Source organism: Apteryx mantelli, chromosome 1 (assembly GCF_036417845.1).
Source record: "Apteryx mantelli isolate bAptMan1 chromosome 1, bAptMan1.hap1, whole genome shotgun sequence".
In the NCBI taxonomy this organism is placed as follows: Eukaryota; Metazoa; Chordata; class Aves; order Apterygiformes; family Apterygidae; genus Apteryx; species Apteryx mantelli.
Genome location: NC_089978.1, coordinates 36,204,307 through 36,224,051, shown reverse-complemented (window position 1 = coordinate 36,224,051; position 19,745 = coordinate 36,204,307). Strand labels below are relative to the sequence as shown.

The 19,745-nt window shown below is 36.0% G+C and overlaps 1 protein-coding gene across 3 annotated transcripts in view; it reads left to right on the top strand.

Moving 5' to 3' along the window:
* Nucleotides 1-19,745, top strand: part of NAA16 (N-alpha-acetyltransferase 16, NatA auxiliary subunit) — a 76,363-nt gene that overhangs the window by 29,255 nt on the left and 27,363 nt on the right. For all 3 annotated transcript variants that reach the window (XM_067292488.1, XM_067292492.1, XM_067292493.1), the window contains 2 exons: nt 850-945; nt 5,025-5,131. In XM_067292488.1, coding sequence (XP_067148589.1) covers nt 850-945; nt 5,025-5,131 — 203 coding nt within the window. The remainder of the gene's footprint in view (nt 1-849; nt 946-5,024; nt 5,132-19,745) is intronic.

Genomic DNA, 19,745 nt, shown 5'->3' with positions numbered 1-19,745 from the left:
CCCCTCCCCCAACATCAGAGCTCAGTGACAAGATTAAGTTCTTTTCCTTTTGAAAAGAAACCAGATGTATTTATTAAACATATGTTGTGCTGTAATCTTGATCTGAACGTTCGGTTGTACTTAAATTGCTTGGTGAGTTTAAAAATCTTTAAGCAAAATTGATTTTAATTATATGAACGTGGCATTTCAAAAGCAACAGATTCGTTTTATTTAAGTTCTAACCACATTGGAGCTCCAAAGCATATTATGGGGGAAAGGGGAGGAGTGGGAAGAAAACCTTAACAAAAGCAAAGCTACTTAAACATGAGGTATTGACAGTTCTGGTGCTGAGTGCTTACCCTGACAGTGTTGTCCCACATTTTTGATGCCAGCAAAGGCAATAAAGGCATGGTTGTATAGTATGCTATTTGTAGGCCTGTGATTTAGAAATACAATGTATTTCTCTAAATGCTTTAAGTATTTGTCTGAAACAGATGTATAGTGGTAAAACAGTTAACTAAAGCTACGAATGTCAAATGACTATGAATGGGTCCACACAGTATATAACTGAAAGAAAACAAACTCTAGTACTGTGTGTTTGAAGGTGCAAGGTAATTGTTCTGTTTGCAGTGTAATATTCGTATAGTGATTAATGCTGGTTCTTGCATACTAAATGTATAGTGTGTTTGCATACACTGTTTCACGCGGTAGTGTTTGCAATTAAATGAAAAAATTAGCTTGAAATGTTTAAATTGTTTCAAGTCCAAATTATATAATAATTTTATATTGATTCTCAATACTTCAAAACCTTTAGAAGAACATATTTTTATCGCTGTTGTTACTTATATCTATTATATTTACTGATAATAGGCACTTTAGAAGAGAGGCTTCAAATTTATGAAGATGTTAGTAAAAGGCATCCCAGAGCAGTTTCACCTAGAAGATTACCTTTAAACTTTGTTTCAGGTAACAAGTTGCATATCTGTTCCGTAATACTACTAGCTTTTTGCTTGTTTTTCTTAAGTTTTTGTCAGGATGTTGAATATGCGTTTAATACCTATTTGTACACGTACACAAATGACATGTATGCATTTCTCTTGGAATAGACAAAAATATATTTGTTAAGTATTTCAGGAGTTGAGAGCAAAAATTCATACACTCTATTATGATGGTACCAAACATGTAATGTTGTTTTCACTGATAAAACTACAGTACAGAACTGTGCATAGATTTTTAAGAACTCTTATGCATAATTTCTCTGTGTCTGTACATCATGCAAGTTAATTGTCATCAGCTAAAAGGTAGAAGTGTAGTAAGCTATTGAATTAGAGGAATAGATTTATATATCCTAGCTTATTTGTAAATTGTGGTAAATTCAATGCTCACTTTAGAGGGGAAAAGTCAGTTGGTCTTGATTCCGCAGTGTAGATTGCCTGTAAAATGTAAAAGTCCAGTAGAAGCTAGAGGACTAATTACAGTCTAGCTACCACACAGACTTCTAGCAATCTAGACTTCTTTGTACGTTTTTGACTTAAAACTTGTTTGCTTAAAATTATACACTGTGGAGGTGAAGCAAATTCTTTTTGCTTGAGGTAGCCCATCCTCAAGTTTATAAACTCTGAAACCAGTTCTGAAAGATGCGTATAACAATCCCAATAGCACAGGCCTGATGAAGTTCCTAACAGTTGTTAGAGTGGTGATATACCAGAAAACACCAAAGCAATTTCATGAAACCAAGTATCTTATTGGTGTGCAGTGTTTTCTTATAGAACCATTCAAATGTAAATCTACAATGTAAACCAGCTTTGTGTTTATAATTCAATAAGAACAGGAAAAAAGGTAGGTCTGCAGTGTTTTGTAGCGTGAATTGTTTTATTTTATCATAATTTATTCTATAGCTAACTCTTTTCAGAGACTCTGTCCTTTTAGAAGTTGTGTGGAACCGCAGTGCACAGATATCCTGAGTTCTGGAGGGAACTTTTTAAAAATAAACCCTTCCCCAAGCCCCAGCAAGCTATGCTCCTCCAAAATGGAAGGAAAGTGATTAAATGAAATAGTTAATTCCATAAAAAATATAGGTTTGGAGTATAGCTATATATACACTGTAGCTCCAATGGAAAAATTTTGGAAAGAAATATAAAGTACACAAATTCAGAAATATACACTTGAAAACTAAGTTGAGCTGCAAATTCCCAATATCTGTGCTCATGCCTTTGATTTCTTGAGTTTAGTTTTTAGTTTGGCTCATTTACGGAGCATTGCATATGTTGTTGCTTTAAATACTACACAGCATAACTGTCCCCTTTTCTTGTGATGCTCAGGAGTCTAAATGTGTATGCATCTTTCTTGTATACAGTCACAAAATTGTAATTGCCTCATAACAGAATAAGCTGTGAAGTTAACATGTGTTTCTTAAATCCCAGATATTTCAGTTTCTTTGAAAATACAAAGGCAAAATTTTAAGGTGGTTCAGCTGGATTTGAAAAGCTATGTGACAAGTAATTGTTTTTCTTCTGGAATACAATAAAATAAAATTGTGTATGCTAATACATAGCAAACAAGGAAATAGCCTGCAAAATGCTCTTCCATAATTTTATTAATAGGATGTTTTGTCATTGACTTTATTTCACTGTGAATGTTTTGCGCTGGGTTACTTTATCACTTTTGACAGTCCAATTTCATAGCTACTGTTCATTTAAGTAGAAGTATGTTTAGTAATAATGGTTATTTCCTACCTACTATAGCAATGCTCTAAATAAAAGCAAAATAATTCACGGTTAAATCAGAGTCGAGAAAAATCTCTCAGTAGATTAATTACCTTTTGCAGTGTTTCATGGCAAATAAGAATTTCCCTGAATTAAAACTTGTGTTTCTGTTAATCCATTAAGCTTGTATCAGTCACGGATATACAGGACTATTTTTGGGCTTGTGGAAAATCTTCTGATAGGTCTGTGTTTGTTTCCCAAATGGCTCATCATTGTGTTTATAAATACAGCAGATCAGAAATGTTGTTGACAAAACAGTTACGTGATGACATACTCATGTTAAGATACAGGAACAGAAACTTTTTGCAGAAATGTATTTGCAAATTTCAAGAGGATTGAGTTTTTGGTTAAATGAGATTGCTGTCCCAGGGTGATCAGTGACCAGCTGCTTGCAGCTGTCATCTGTTGATTCAGAATCGACTTAAAACACCCTAAACTGCAGCCGATCATGAAAAGGGCAATCCTGCTCCTTCCTGGACCTTGCCATGCACTCCATCCCCATCATGCTGAAACTGGTACAGATCAGCTTCTCGATCCAGCTGAAAATCAGCTTTTTGGAGAAAGAGTGTGTTGGTTGATTATTTTTTTCAGACTGACCAAGGAGGCTGGAGTCTGGCAATCCAGTTAGGGAGTAATTTACATTGTTGTGGATCTGCTGCTCCTATGCTCCCTGCTGTGCCTCGTTTAGAGAGTAAACTTTAAGCTTGGTCTTTGTGTCCTAACTGGGTGCCAGCTGTTTTTTGTACACTTCTGTCTGTTTTTTTGAAGCTGTTCAGCTTTCTATAAGTAAGCATTTACTTAATAAGGACTTGAATTTTGCCTTCTTACATTCTAAACAAATGCCTTAATTAAAATTGTTCAATTAGGTATAGAAAGTAGAACAATTCAACAGGAGAAACTGAGAAAGTGAGATGGATTTTTTATTTGTTTGTTTTGATCATATAGGGCAGTTTCTTGTAGTGTGAGGAACCAGGTTTTAATCCACTTGCGATAAAGCCTATGCTTAAAGCCAAGTAATTGACCCCAATCCACAGATAGTAGAAGTTTCTGTATTTAACAGTTTGTTTTAGTGCAACCAGGGAAGAATTTAAGTTACTTCCATTAGTTGCAGTAATAGTGCCAGTAACAGTAAAAATGTAGGGTAATTTAGAATTGGTGGCGTGTACGTTAAGAATGTTGTATACAAAGGAGTAATGTCTTCGTTTTCTGAGTATTTATTAAAATGATCCATTAATCAAATTTGTCAATACATTCTTAATAAACTGAAATTTATTTCAACTGTTTTGTGGGTATATGTTAGCATTAAGTGAAGTGTAGCACTTTCTTCTTTAGAAATTTGGAGAAGTCTGCACCAAAATACACAGTGAGGTGTAGCAGCTTCATCCCTATGCAAAGCAAAAAAAAAAAAAAAAAAATTGAAATCACAGAAATCATCACAGGAGGAGAAAGTCATTCTGCTACCCCTGATATTCATAGTAGTAAGAACATGAAAAGCAATTATTTCTGATTGGATATCTTCTCTTTGAAGTACTGCTCTTTTCAGCAACAGCATTTCTCAAAAAAGTATCATACTGCAAGTGCTGTGATTTTAACTGAAAATATAGTCAAATAATTAGGTATTTTTCTAGCTTTCTGCCAGTTTATTTTTGTAAAGGTGCTTCTGATATGATGCTTATTTTTCTGAAACCCAGTCTTCTATTCTGTTTCTGATTCCAGAAACAATCATATTATCATCGGAAGTCATGTCCTGCTCATAAAAAAAAAAAAAGGACTAGAAGAGAGGTAGAGGGTTCATTTCATCCATCCTTCTTCCTCAAAGCAGGATAAATTATATCTGCACTATTCCTAATACAAATTTGTCTAACTTAATCATAAAAACTTCCAATGATGGAGCTTTTATGAGATCTCCAAGGTAATCTATTCTAGTGCTTAGTTACTCTTACAATTAGATTTTTTCCTCAGTGTTTATTTAAATACCCCTTGCTACATTTTGTGTAGCCAGCAGTTAATGCTTTCCCTTTTTAACAGGTTTTACATGTTTGAAGACTGTTATCATGTCTTCCCATTGGTAGTTTTGTAAACACAAGCAACTTAAGCATTTTACTCTGACTTCTTTTTTAGGGCAGTATTTGCATCTTATTCTTAATAACAGGAAACATGACAACCCTTATTTGCAGTTCTTCAGTTACTCTGTTATCCAGAGTTGTACACCAGTTAGTGTTTATAATTATATAACACTTGAAATCACTGACATATAACCAAATACACTTTTGTTTCTAGGTGAAAAATTTAGAGAACTAATGGATAAGTTCCTGAGGGTTAACTTCAGTAAAGGCTGTCCACCCTTGTTTACCACTTTGAAATCTTTATATTACAATCCAGAAAAGGTAAAATTTAGTATTTATTTGGTTTTAGTAAAGTCTTTGTATTTAATTTCTAATAGATTATCCAAACGTGTTTATATACATTTCCCTGTAACTTACCAGTAACTGTAGCTGAACATTTTCGTAATTAGTGTGCTGTTTTGTCGTACCTAATTCATCACTTGATGATGTTTAATCTGTATGAAACATGCATTTCCATAGGTACTTTATAATGTCACAGTGCTTAAAATCTGATTGTTGAAGAATGCACTGAAGTTTTTAGGTAACCAGTAATTTTACTTTTGTGTATTTTGAGTGCTAATGTGTCAGAATTCTTTCAACTTATGGTTTATGATGTCACCAGAAATCATGATATTTTAAAATATCACATAGATTACTATTGTTCTGCATACATTTCTGAATTGCATGAATACATTATCATTTACCACAAAGAGATCTGTTTCATATTTCAGTCTCGGGCTAAAATTTATTTAGGTTAAATTTATGCACTTTTGAATTTTTACTGTGTTGGAACACTTTTGTCACATCAGAGCTATTATTTTAGATTTAGTTCTTTGTTTCAAGGTGCCAATAAGGTATAGTAACAATTAATTATCAAACTAAAGCATGCTACTAAAATGTATAGGAAATAAAATACAGGTCAGTCTATTTAGATGTTGCTATTTTTGCTACAAACAATAATGTTTGTTTTCTTGATCCAATCATGACTAGTTAAGGAGTCCTTTTTGTAGCTGGGAAAAAAACCTTAAATACATAATGCACCTTGTTCTTTAAAACTACCAATGGATATTCATCTAATTGAACTTAAAATGTTCTTCATTCTAAGAGTTTCTTTTCTAGTTGTCCTAATGTAAAATTTTTGATACATTTCTGTTTGGAGAATGGAATCTATACTGTATCTCCTTGATTGACATGATTTTAATAAATTTTGATACCGTATAGGACAGATTTTTCCACAGTGCATACTTCTAACACATACACTTTCTAATGTAAACTGTCTTGAAACTGGATTTAAACTTTTTAAATGATCATGCAATGAATATGTAGAGAGAAAGTGAAGTAATGAGAAAGATTTCCCTTTGATATTTGAAATGTTAAAATCTAGATGCAAAAGATATAAACTTATTTGGCATGGGAAAAAATTTTAGCACTTAATCATTTTTGACATGTCAAGATAAAAAGTTGAGGACTGACATTGTACTTTGGAACATGTATTTATCAGGAAAGGTGTCATGCTGCTACTCATCTTCTATGTATCAAATTAATACCTTTTAGACCTGCTTAATCCTAAAAATTAACCAATTATTAAAATGCAGAGTCTCACAGTTGCCAGATACATGTGGATTTCTGTGCAATCCTGACTTCTGCAAAAGCATTTTCTTCTTTTTCTCTTCTTCCTCTTCCCAAGAGAGGGTCTGTTTTGTGTTTCACTTTGTTGGGTATTCATGTAGCTATAACACAACAGAAGGATTTTTGAACCTAGGAGATAAGCGCCAATTTTAGTTTGTGACAATGAATTCTGAACAATGACAATTCTGAAGTTTGGGGAGTGAGGGGCAGAAAAGTGTGCAAAAAGCAAACTAATGCTTGCTGTACCTCTCAGGAAAATGTTATTCTTTGGTGTCTGTTTGTTCTAAGTTGGTACCTAACACTACCTTCTAACATTATTGGTTTATTTTGCTTAAAAATGGAAAGAATTTGGCTAAGATCATGTTACGCCTTCTAGGAAATACCTGAGAAAATACTGAATTCTATAGAAGATGGGGATGAACAGTTTACTGCTTTGATTTTGAGAAAGGGCTGCAATTTGGCATAGTCAACTGCAGTTGCATTTTGAAGTGGTATAGATACGAGAATTTTATGAAAGAGTTGGTATTTAAGTCTAGAAAGTTCTTTCTTTCTAGAACTCCAAGGTGGTCCAGGATTTTTCATAAAATTTGTTTTCAGGATAAAGATAAAATGCAATATTTATATTAATAGAAATTTTCTCTTTTTACGTGCTTAATAACTAATTCAGACAAAAAGATAGCGCCTCAAATTTTTAAATATGGGAAAGGAAAATGTAAATTATTTAATGCCTGCAAAAATACAGAGAAGTAGTGGGGAAAATCATAACTTTGTTATTTGCTCAGACAGTGAAGATGAGGATTAGAACTTCTCAGTAAGTATCTTTTAACATTTAAGTGTTAAAAACATCTTTTATACCTGAGTGAGGTGAGAAAAGTATAATGTAAAGACTAGCTGGTTCTAAAGGAAAAATACTGATATTCTCTCCCTCTGCACCTGGGGAAAAAAAAGATGGTGGAGTGGAAAATGAACATTTGCTAAACATTATTTGGTACTTCATTCTAAATGTTTAACATAAAGAATACTGGTATATTTTGATTAAAAATGGTTTATAGTCTGCTAGCATTACTGTCTCAGTTCTGGGTGAAAACTAACTTCAGCTTCACAAGCTACAAAGCTATAGGACTTTCCAGGATCAAAGTGAAAACTCTTCAGAAAGGTTTTAAAAACTATTTAGTACTTAACCTGCTTAGAAAGACTCAAAATATCAAGGTTATAGTGTGGAAGCTATGCTTCAGATTCTAGTACAGACATTGTTGTGATAGGAATTTAAAACAGATTATCTGTGCTTGTGGGACGTTGCAGAAGTAACCTCAGAAAATGGGCTGGGAAGAATTATGATTTTGGTCCATTTAGAGAGTTAAAGACCAGCTGTTCTTCTGTTAGCTGATGATTAACTAGCCATGTTTTAGTATGTTAGCACTGATTTGACCAAAGGTCCCTTAAATAATGGAGCAGTTTAAATAGTGGAGCGAGTGAGTATTCAAATCACCAAGAGGACACTGGAATAATTTTTAATTTACAAGTCTGTCAAGCATTAAACATTACCTTTTTAACTTTCTTCTTTCAGCTACGCTTATTTTTATGTTCTGAGAATTGTTTGACAAAAGGCATCTTCAGTATTTTTTGTTGTTGTTGTTTGTTTTTTACATGTTTGTTACACACTGGGTTTTAGGAGAACAGAAGAGTGACTGATTCAAGAATTCCTCTTCTGTAGGAAGGGAAGTTAGTATGGGATTAGGAACTAAGTCATGAGTGAGCACTCAGCAGGCGGACAAAGCACGGGTATTGGCTTGCATATCATATTTAGCATATACAATGCCAAACAGCTGAGTGCTGCTGTAACAATAGCAGGAATGTAGAGTAGGGGACAGGCTGGAGGATGCAGGTCAAAACCCATAGAAAACCAGGCATTATTCCTTCTGTTGCTTACCAAGCAATTTTTTTTCTTAAAGAAGAAAAAAGGGGTGGTGGGTTTTTTTTGGGGGGGGGAGGGGGTCCGAGTGGGGTGATGGGGAAGACACTGCTAAGGATTATTGACAACTGCCTTCATGTTTTGTTTCAACATCGAAATTTCTGTCAAATCTGATACGCCTCAGGAAATCGTCCGAGTTCATATGCTTCAGAAGAAAGTGTAAAATCCCATAATATGTCTCAGTGTGCAGTACTGTCCTTCACTTGCCAATCATCTTAAGTTTATGGTATTATTACTATAATTTTTAAGGCATTAAAGATGCAAGAAACATAACAAAGCTGTGTTTTCCTTCTCAAATGAGTAATTGTACCTTGCATACCCTCATGGTGTTTAAGCTAACTGTGTCTAAATTGCATTTCCAACATAGTTTTACAGCACCTTAAGTTAGTCTGCCCTTCTCTGTTATGCAGTTTCCCTTCTCTTCACGTCAGCACAAACTATCACACAGCTATTCACTGAGCTGCTTCAGAGGGCTAATCTATCTGCAAACAAATCCTCCCAATTAGTTTTCAGCTGGATCATTTTTCTGAATCTTCTCACTAGGCTTATATAATACTGTGAATGCTACACATGACAGAAAGAGGGTACCTGAGGTGTTGAGCAAATGGAGGGATCACAGCAGCTCAGACTTTGACTGGTTTAAGCTGAGGTAAAGCCATGGCTTTGTCTATTTAATGTCAGCATCCATATGACCAATTCTTATACCTTATCTGACCAGATAGTCTTGGGTTAGTCGATTGTATGTCCATATCCGTAGTCATTTAAGTGATATGGGTCATACTATTTCTCAATTCCAGTATAAGAGAAATATATAAGACTATGTAGAAAAGTTATGCTGAGATCCTTTTTATCTCAAGGAATGATAAGGTGCTGCCTTTGATTTTCCCTTCCAACTCATAGGGGCTTTGAAACCTGCTTGTTGATGACAGTGGAATCTTGACCATATAATTTAATACAAAAAACTTCAGTAAGGTGAGTATGTACATGAATAAAGTGAATCTTAGGCTCCTGCTTCAGGTGTGTAATTCAAGAATTCTTTTGATTATCATACTGAGATTTAAAAATGCTAATATCGTACCTAAGAAATTTTAGTTAGAGATGTAACTTGCCGAAAGAAGATCAGTTATGTAAGATGTGTGCACTATTAAGTGATAACTTATAAGTGCTTTCAGTGGGCAGTACTTAATAGTGATTTTCCTTTGGGATGTAGTGTAGTTGGATGGAATTTACAAAGCTAGTTAAGGATTTTTAGGCTTTCCTTTTTCCTCTGATTGTAAAGCTGCGACAAGCTGAAAAAGTAGTATTATCTTATGTTTTTTATTCTTTTTTGGAGCAGACCGTTACAGAATATATTGGAGACTTAATTAGCTTTAAGTTTTTTGCTTTGCTAGAAACTGGGAATATAGTCAAATTTCTTATATCGATGTGTAAATAAAATAGCATGGGCTTTTCTTTCATGCAGTTTCTGGGCTCTCGCTGAATGTCTGATGTTAACTTAATTCGTCTCTATATAGAGATTTATGAAGCGTTTGTAATGCATTTGATTCAATAAACCCAAATGCTAATAAATAAAATGTGGTGCAATCATAGGCTGGCAATAAGGAAATGTAGATTTAAAAAAAAAAAAATGCTTCTATTCAATTGCCTTGCTCTGGAAGGCAGATAAGAAGAATACAATGCTTGTGTGGCATTATCCTGTCCACGCGAACATAGCTTTATCCTTGTTCTAGATCTTTAATTGAATTCTTGTTCTAACTGTTGTTTGAATTCCTGCCCTTTGAGACCTCATTGGTGATGAACAAGCTGTGCCTAAATAGAGGAGTGTGAAGACAGTGTTGTCTTTTTGTTACTTTGACATTTCCTGGAATAGAAAAACATACGCAGATCTTTACATAATTCAGAGTAAAGAGTATACTGCATTCAGATAATCATTTTCAGAGTATTTGATTAAATAAGAAAGTATAATTCTTGTATACTGTAAGGATAACTTTTGACAAAATCAAAAACTCTGCATGACTGTCATGCAGTAAAAAGATGGCTGAAGTAATTATCTGTAGTTCCATTTTGTTAGCCATGTCTTCTTTGGCACACATGAATTATTTTATGGACAGATGTTTTTCTAAGTTCTCAAATTTCAAAAACTTCAGTTTGTGGTTGTATTAGTCTTTACAATAGAATTCGCTGGTAAACGTGTTTTCAACAGCCCCAGAATGACATTCAGCTCCACATTCAGGCGTATGTATTTAGCTCAGTGGGTACAGAGAACAGTTCAGCTCACCTTAAGTAGGTTACTACATATGATCAGTTGAATGACTCTCTAGACTCCTTCGACTGTGCTTGGTAGGTTTCTTTTGACTGTAGAGGGAGCATAGTCATCTACATTATGGTCACCTAAGTACTGATGTCTGAACCCCAAGGTGTCTGCAGTGTGTCTCATCTGTTTCACTGGTGTGTGTGGGAACTGTTTATACTTGTTCTCAAAGTAGTTATTAATATAGGTATGTTTAATGTAGTCATCTTATTATCATCACTCGGTGAAACTGTAACATTGAGCAAGCGATAGCAGTTGCTTCTGGAAACAATCTAGAGTGTCCTCCCAAAAAAACTAAAACTGAATGACTGAAGTGCTGATAGGGGCAAAGGGCCACTTTTTCAGTTATCCATTTGGGAGTTGATTATATGTTTGCATGAATATTTTAGAAAATGTTAAGTGAACAGCAGTGTGGAATACAACTCTTTCTTCATCACTTTTCCGAAGAGTGAGTTTTACTTGGATTAAGGGTGAAAGATTTTTAGTCTTTTCTCACACTTACAATAGAACTAATATTTCAGATCATTTGGATTAAGTCACACTAGGCACTGTAAATAGGAAGGACATCATAGTACAATAACGTAAAAATATTTTTTCGTGAAAAGATTCTTAAGATAATTGCTAGAACAGATTTTGTTCAAGTAAACAAAGACATGGGGTTTCAATGTCTATTCAGTAAAGAAAGATTTCCTATAGACTTCTGGCTTCTTGGCATTCCTAAAGCTTTATGTTTGTTTTTGAAGTAAACTTCAACAGCTTTTTTCTTCATAAATACTACTGTTCTCTACCAAGACTTGTAGTGTACTTTGTATTAATTTTAAGCAAGTAATTTGTCTTCCCTAAAATTCTGGAGCAGAAAAAAATCCTCTGTGTTGGCCTCATGTTCAATTTTTGATGTGTAGAGATTTATATTTGACTGCACAACAGGGTTGAAAAAGCAGCAGTTAAAGATTTGCTAAATAATTGAAACTTTGGACTTTTGAGAAGGTAACAGAGATGGTGAAACCTGGAATAAGCAGATTAGCAGGATGTTTCATCACCTACAGTCATCAATATTGTAACCTTTTAGGTCCAAGTTGTTAACCCAGAGAGATTTATGAGATAATTATGTGCTTCAGAGACACTTAAGGCAGACTTTGAAAGTACTCTGGAAGCTAGTTGAAAACAGATTTGAGTGTTGAGCTTCCTTTGCTGTAAATTACTGTACACACTTCTGTAGCAAAGATCTGACTGCAGATTCTGTTGGCCTAGACTGCTTGTAAAACAGTGATCTGGCTGATGCTTCCTAATTCTAGAAGTCAATTATCTAATAAATTATTTCATCCTTCAAGTTCCTATTTAATAAGAATTGTAACTTAATTTGGGTTCATGTCGTTCTGTTAATCTGGTAAGTAGTATGTCTGTCTTCCTCTTCATCAAGTTGCTAGACTGGAGGAGATGTAAGTAAAAGTAGAGACTGAGGGGCAGCCAAGAAGGAGCTTGAAGGAATGGAGCTAGCAGTTGTCTTTTGTCCAGAAACTGTATTACTTGTACCACATGTATTGTGCGTGGATAGAGGTTTTGATGATTAAAATACTATTTTATTTAAAAAAAAAAAAGTAGTTGTTCAGTATCTTAAATTCACCTCTATACCATGCTGTTGCACAAAATCATTTCAATGATTTTGAAATGAGAAACATGAGAGGGACTTTCAATTGGAGTGCTGGACAAAAGCAAACTGAAAAGGAGATTTTTATCATCAATTTATTTTTCTGCAATTAATATTGGCAATTAATTTCCATGTAATGAGGATACAGATAATGTGGAGTAAGGATATGTCAGGTAAAGAGTTCAACATCTTTTTTCAGATGATAATTGTTGCTATGCTCCCTGTTTACAGTTGCTAAGGGTATGCACTAATAGCTTCTCAACTTGCTGTATTGGTTCACAGCCTTATTCTATGCCTTTGTATCTGAATAAAAGATGAATTAGAAGGCAACAGACTGTCAAACAGAGTCTTAATGTATTTTCTAGAATTTCTTATTCAAAACAAATTTCTAATGCTAAGTAGACTGTGTTCAGTCATATATCATCACTGATACTTGGTTATAGATCACTTTTTACCTACAACTTATTAGAACAATCACAGAACTCCTTTTTTGTTTAATAAAATGCTGTCTTGATGGCTTTGTTCTTATGTAAAAGAATTATGATTTATGGTCAGCACTTATGGTCAGCACTATATTCTTTTCAGATGATTGTTAAAGTAGCTGTTGTATGTTGTGAAGAAATCAGCTAAGTCCTAGTTTTGCTCATTATATAGCAGCAGCTACAAAATGCTGTAAATATAGTTTGAGGCTTTTTAAATGTGGAATGTGAGATTCTTGGTCATGTTGTGGTACTATAAAATGAGTGTGGTTACATAAAAGGTAGAGAGCTTACAAATGTAAAAATACATACCTGAACCTACAAACAGAGTTGGAGGCAAGAAAGGAAATGGCTGGTCTGAACAAGAACTGAGACCTTTCTGTGCGGATCACTAGTGTTAAGGAACAGACCTGCATTCTGAGCTCATTATTTACTTTTCTCAGAAATGATTTTGTAATATCTTGTAAAGACAGTGTGTTTAACTTTGCAGTTGTTGTTCTCAGTGTGTCAGTTGGCTAATTCTTCGGTTGCTAAGACAGCTAGCAGACTCTTCACAATATCGCATAAAGGAACTCTTTTTATATGGAAACAAATGCACCGAAATAGTTGTTATAGCAAAAGGGTCACAAGTGTAATGCAAGCCACCAGTATTTCCAGAGAAAACTAAGTTCGCACATTTTCACGGATAAGTTGTTACTCCAGTTGTGTGTGTTGCATTAAGCTGGTAACAGTTTCATTAGTGTGTAGAATGATGTGTGGTTTTACTAAAGCCTGACTAAAAGAGAAGAACGTTCTTGAGTTTCTGTATGGTATATCCTTTAGATAGGTGTCATTCAGGAACAGAATGATCTGCTCTTTTTTGTCATGTATAGAAAATTCAGTCTTCAGAAAAAACATAATCTTATATTTGTATCTAAAATTTGTTTAATGTAGTAATAGTATTCTAATTATTAATAGTATTCTACATTAATGTATGGCTGCTAAATTGAGGGAAGAAACTGAGATAGGGAAAATACTAATATAGTCTTTGAATATTTCTGCGACTTGCTTAATGTTGTTTCATGTATTATAACAAACTCTACCAGCAACATCCCATTCTTTTCTTCAATAAGTTTTGATTTAATATAGCTTTTAGAACATGGAACTATTATCATCTATACTCCACTGAGAATGCATTATATAGATTCCACAGTAAACACGTATCTGGTCTATGAGTTCAGTCATTTTTTGAATACCAGCCTGTGCTTCTTCGTACAATTCTTCTATGTTTTTATGCTCTTATAACACACTCTTGGTTCTGGTTATTGTTCAAGATACCAAGATGGAACCACATGAATGTCTCACTGACTGCTCTTCTCAGCTCTTAAATTCATTCCATGTTAAGTTGTTTTTTGGGACTTCTTTTTTTCCATGTTAAATTTATTTGGATGTTTTTTCACATAATGGAAAAATTCTGGGGAAAGTTACTTACTAAGGGAACGCACTTTGTTCTAAACACCATTGTGGGGAACACTAAATCCATGGTTTAAACTGTACCCTTCATGCATTGATTCTGTGCCTTTAATTGGCAGGTACAGCAGATGCCTAACCCTCCTGGAGGAGGACATGTCCCTAGCAGGTACTTAGCTCACTTTTTCTTCTCAACCTGCGTTTTAACTTAGTGGATGTGAGACTTGCTTTATACTTCATTGGTTACATGAAAGTCTTTCTCAGTCTTGAATATAAAAGAATTCATCAAACTGGGATTAAGGAAGCTTTTCAGTTTAATCTCTGTTGCCATAGCAAGAGTTTTAACAGCAAGAAAAGATCATCTAAGAATGGTAAAAATCACCAGTACTTGTGTTTGAAACACTGAGCCCTCTGCCCTGCAACCTTTTCCATCACAGCTTCAGTGTGAGCTATGACAGTATCAGCTTTACAGTGCAGACCCAGCACTAACAGCATCCACTTCAAACAGTGCTTAACAGTATATCAAGAGCAGTTTTGAATGTGTGGTGCAAAAAAACCCTAGTGTCCTTACAATATCTTCCGTGCCACTGCCCATATGCATGAGTAAGAGCAAAGTACCAGGTGCAAATAAGGCACTGAAGATGTTGCTTGTCTTAATGTCAGGGTCAATATTGATGTCACTAGTATCCATTGGTAAGCCCCTCCCACTGTTATTAGGCAGTTTGAGTTTACCTCTTCCCCCATCCACTGACAACAAGATGAACTTTGGATACTTTTATTCCTCTCCTAGGAATCATTCTCTGCTTTTCTCTAAAAGGACACTTAGAGTCTCTTTTTGATCTAAGGCATTTGCATATATTCTGTAACTGAGCATGAGTGCAACAAAATGAGAATAGTTTGCTCAACTGCAGCCTAACTGGTGCCTTAGGTGATATCTTGATCATATTAGTGTCTACTCTCTCACATGTCCAAGAATGGATCCATTATGTATCAAGAAAAAGCAGAAGATGTCATTTGTCAGTGACTTCACTGACAACTTCTGTTCATGAACGAAAAAGAAATCTTCATGAGGTGTAATCCAGAGAAATTCTAAGCACCTTTACTGATAAAGCTTTTTGTCATCTTTCCTTTGGAGGTTGTCATTTCAGCCTCAACACTTGTAAATGTTTTTAAAGCCTTCTGAGAGTTGCTGATAAAAATAGCAAGTTAGAGATACCCAGACAATAAAGAAAGTGTCCAACTTCTCTGTGATTTTGAAGACGTATGGGTATCACTTTCATTGCTTTCCTAAATATGTACATCTCCATAGAGGAGGATCAGGTTAGGGAACATTTAAACAGATTGGATGTACACAAGTCCTTTGGACCTGATAGGATGCATCCACAAGTGCTGAGGGAGTTGTTGATAATCTTTGAAAGATCATGGCAACTGGGGGAAGTGCCTGAGGACTGAAGATAGCAAGTGTCACTCCTATCTTCAGGAAGGTCAAGGAGAAGGATCCTGGAAACTACAGGCCAGTCAGCTCACCTTGATCCCTGGGAAGCAAATTGTCCTGGAAACCATTTCTAACACGTGAAAGACAAGAAGGTGATTGGGAGTAGTCAGCAGATCCACCTGACAGCCTTCTACGATGAAGTGACTACTTTGGTGGACAAGGGGAGAGCAGTAGATAGTGTTTACCTTGACTTTACTAAGGCTTTTGGCACTGTTTCCCATAACATCCTCATAGACAAACTGATGAAGTATGGACTGGATAGTGGACAGTGAGATGGACTGAAAACCGACTGAACTGCCAGGCTCAGAGGATTGTGATCAGCAGCACGAAGTCCAACTAGTGGTGTCCCCCACAGGTCAAAACTCTGTCCAATACTGTGCAACATCTTCATTAATGATCTAGATGATGGAATAGAGTGCACTCTCAGTAAGTTTGCAGATGATACAAAGCTAGTAGGAGTGGTTGATAAACCATATGACTGGAAGTGTTGCTATTCAGAGGGACCTCAACAGGCTGGAGACCGTGACAGAGGAGCATCATGAAGTTCAACAAAGGGAAATGCCAAGTCCTGCACCTGGGGAGGAATAACCCCATGTATCAGTACAGGCTAGGGGCTGACAGGTTGGAAAGCAGCTTTGCAGAAAAGGTCCTGGGGGTCCTGGTGGGCAACAAGTTGGACACTGGTCAGCAAAATACCCTTGCAGCAAAGTCCAGTAACGTTATCCTAGGCTGTTAGGAAGTGTATTACCAGAAAGTTGAGGGAGGTGATCCTTCCCCTCTACTTAGCACTGGTGAGGCCGCATCTGGAGTGTCCTGTTCAGTTCTGGGCTCCCCAGTAAAAGAGAGACATGGACATGCTGGAGTGAGTCCAGTGAAGAGCCATGAAGATTGTTAGGGAACTGGAGCATCTGTCATATGAAGAGAGGCTGAGAGCTGCGATTATTCAGCCTAGAGAAGAGAAGGCTCAAGGGGATTCTTATCGATGTGTATAAATATCCGATGGGAGGAGCAGGGAAAAAAAATGAAGTCAGATCCTTCTTAGTGGTGCCCTCAACAGGAAAAGAGGCATTGGGCACAATTTGAAATACAGGAACTTCCTTTTGAACATAAGAAAACATTCTTACTGTGAGGGTTGTCAAGCGTGGTATCAGGTTGCCCAGAGAGATTGTGGAGTCTCCATCCTTGGAGATATTCAAAACCTGACTGCATATGACCTTGAGCAATCTGCTCTAGCTAACCCTGCTATGAGCATGAGGTGTGGACTAGATAATCTCCAGAGGTCCTTTTCAAACTTAATGATTCTGTGATAGCATTTTCTTACTGAGTTTCACCCACAAGTTTAGGATCAACTCGTGGCCATTGACTTACTGGCCAACAAGGTAGTCTGTGATAGGTACTTGAGTATTACATTGGGATAAATGTATTTTGGACAGCAGTCTGCCAGCGCTGAGATCCTGTAGTAAACACCTAATGCAGAAGGGCTTATTGAAGACAGTTATCCTTGTATACATGAGTGCATACGTACAGGAATGTGGAGGTGACTAATCGGAATACTGTGATTTGGAATCTATATTTGTGTTTTTGTATTTGTTTGCCAACCTAGCCCCCTATTCAGTTCTGAGAGTTTCTTGTTTCATTCCCTCACAGACCATTCATAAAGGGGAAAGGTAGGTACTTGTCACAGAATCTACCTTCTAGAAATGTATTCGCTGTGAGTGCAGGGGAATGACTGTCTGTAAGGCTGCCGGCTTGCCTTAGTATTAGGCTATATGTAAGTACATACATGGCTCACCACATGTCACATGAAGCATCTGTAAGTACTGGTTCAGGTTAGGCTCCTTCCCAAAAGGGCAGGTTGTTTATTCAAGAATGTACTGGGGTTAGGCTTAGGTGCTACATATAGATATGAAGGGATCTAATAATTGATTTAGCACAGTCCTCCATCCTACATTCTGGAGTTTAGAGCCTTCAAAGTGGCATGTATGTCATCCCTCTTTATTTCTGCAATGTTCACAGTGCAAATTCTAATAGACAATATAATAGCTGTGTATTCTGCATTTTGTCAGTGATGACCTGCTTTTATTGTCAAGTAAAGAGCAACAGTTAAGCTGTATGAAGAATTTTTGTGCTTCTTGGGAATCAGCAGTCACCTGGCCATGCTGTTGCTGTGCGTGTTCACTGGCAGTGAATTTACTTGCCCTGGCCTAGTTGGTGAAGGAAAAAAGGAGGAAGAGATACAGATAAAATGCTAGTAAAGTCATAATAAAGTGTCCAGGCTACTTCACAGGTTGGTTCATGCTCGCCTTCAGTAGTTGCAGGCTGATGGAGACAGTTTGGTCTGGCAAACCTGCTGCAGATGTCTGCAGTGTCGTACAGCAGGGACTGTTGGTCTGGCTCTGTGGTAGGATCAGAGAGTGCTAAATTCCTAATCTTCCTATGTTGATATCCAGCAACAGTTTGAGTGCTCAGTGGAATGGTTCTTTCTTTAATGCTTGACAAATGCCTCGTACAAGATTCTCAATGGATAAATTAAGTGGTGTATTTTGGAGATGAATATTTTGAACTTCAGTGTCTATTATTCATCATTCTCACTATCCAAAGCAGATACTGCCTTCCTGTACCCCGCAGTGACAGCTGAAATAGCATATACTTAAAATAGCTATTTACACTAAAATAGCCTATTCTTTGAGAGGTTATAACACATGAATCCCATGATCCATCTTCTTGATCTTGGAGTTCTTAATTCATACAAATTCTTCACCAGAAAAGATCATGGTCTTTGTATACTCTGTCTCTTGAAGGTGAGAAAACAGGTGTTAAAAAAAACCTATATGACTCCAAACAGATGATGCTACTTAGGGATTTGGTTCATGAGTGTGTGTGTCACGCAGTTCAAAAATACATTATTTTCTGAGGGCTCTGCACTTTGAAGGGCTCATGGACAGGATGGTTCATGTTCCCAGTGGTCCATACCATGTCTCCTTCATTTTCCATTGTTGTTGAAGGAACAGTTCGGGTGTTTGAGTAGCAGTTTCTGAACCTTTACAGCTTTAAATTTACACACATTTCTGTTTCTCTTAATATATTACGATATTTGTTTTATGTGCAGCTGCTTACAGAATGATTTCTGCAATGGCAGTCTCTAAGAGAGGGTTGAGTTGAACGTGTGAGAATAAAAAACACTAGCTGTTTGAAACCTAACACATGATTTCAAAAAAAGGTTTACGTGGTTATGAGGGAGGTGCTTGTGTGTAGTGGGATCTATATTGATGACTTATTTTGAAGAGCTGCAGTTACTTCTGGAAAAAGTAGTCCTCTTAAAGAGAACATCATTAAGACACATTCTTTTTGTACTGCTTTGGGATTTTTTTTTTCATTTGATTTTCTTGACATTGAGTGCTAAACTTCTGCATCATCTGGAAGCTAATAAGCCTAAGTGTAGAAGCAACTGCATGGGATGTAATAATTTTCATTCTGTAAATTCATAAGCATGCTATTGAGGTAGTTTTCATATCAAATTAGATTTGTTGTTTCTATCCCTTTCAATCATGGACAAGATAATTATAGGTGAGTAACTAAACTGAGTTAATTCTAAGCATGAGAGATAGAAGGCTATAATAAAAAGGGAGCTTCATTCTATGCAAGGAAATTTGTTTTTTTTACTAACAAGATATCCCTCTTTCCTCTAGAACATTGAAACCTTACTTAAACAAAACATGACTTTAAAAACATGGATATTGTGGAATTTGTACTTATGGCTGATATTTCTAAGTAGTGTGAAAAGTTTTGTTCTCATTGTTTGCGGAGCGTTTTGAAACAACCACTTAATGTACAGCTGTGCGAGTGAGATGTTTTGAAGTGTGAGTGTTTTATACGTTCTAAGGAGCATGGGGCATTTACAAAGAAAATGTTT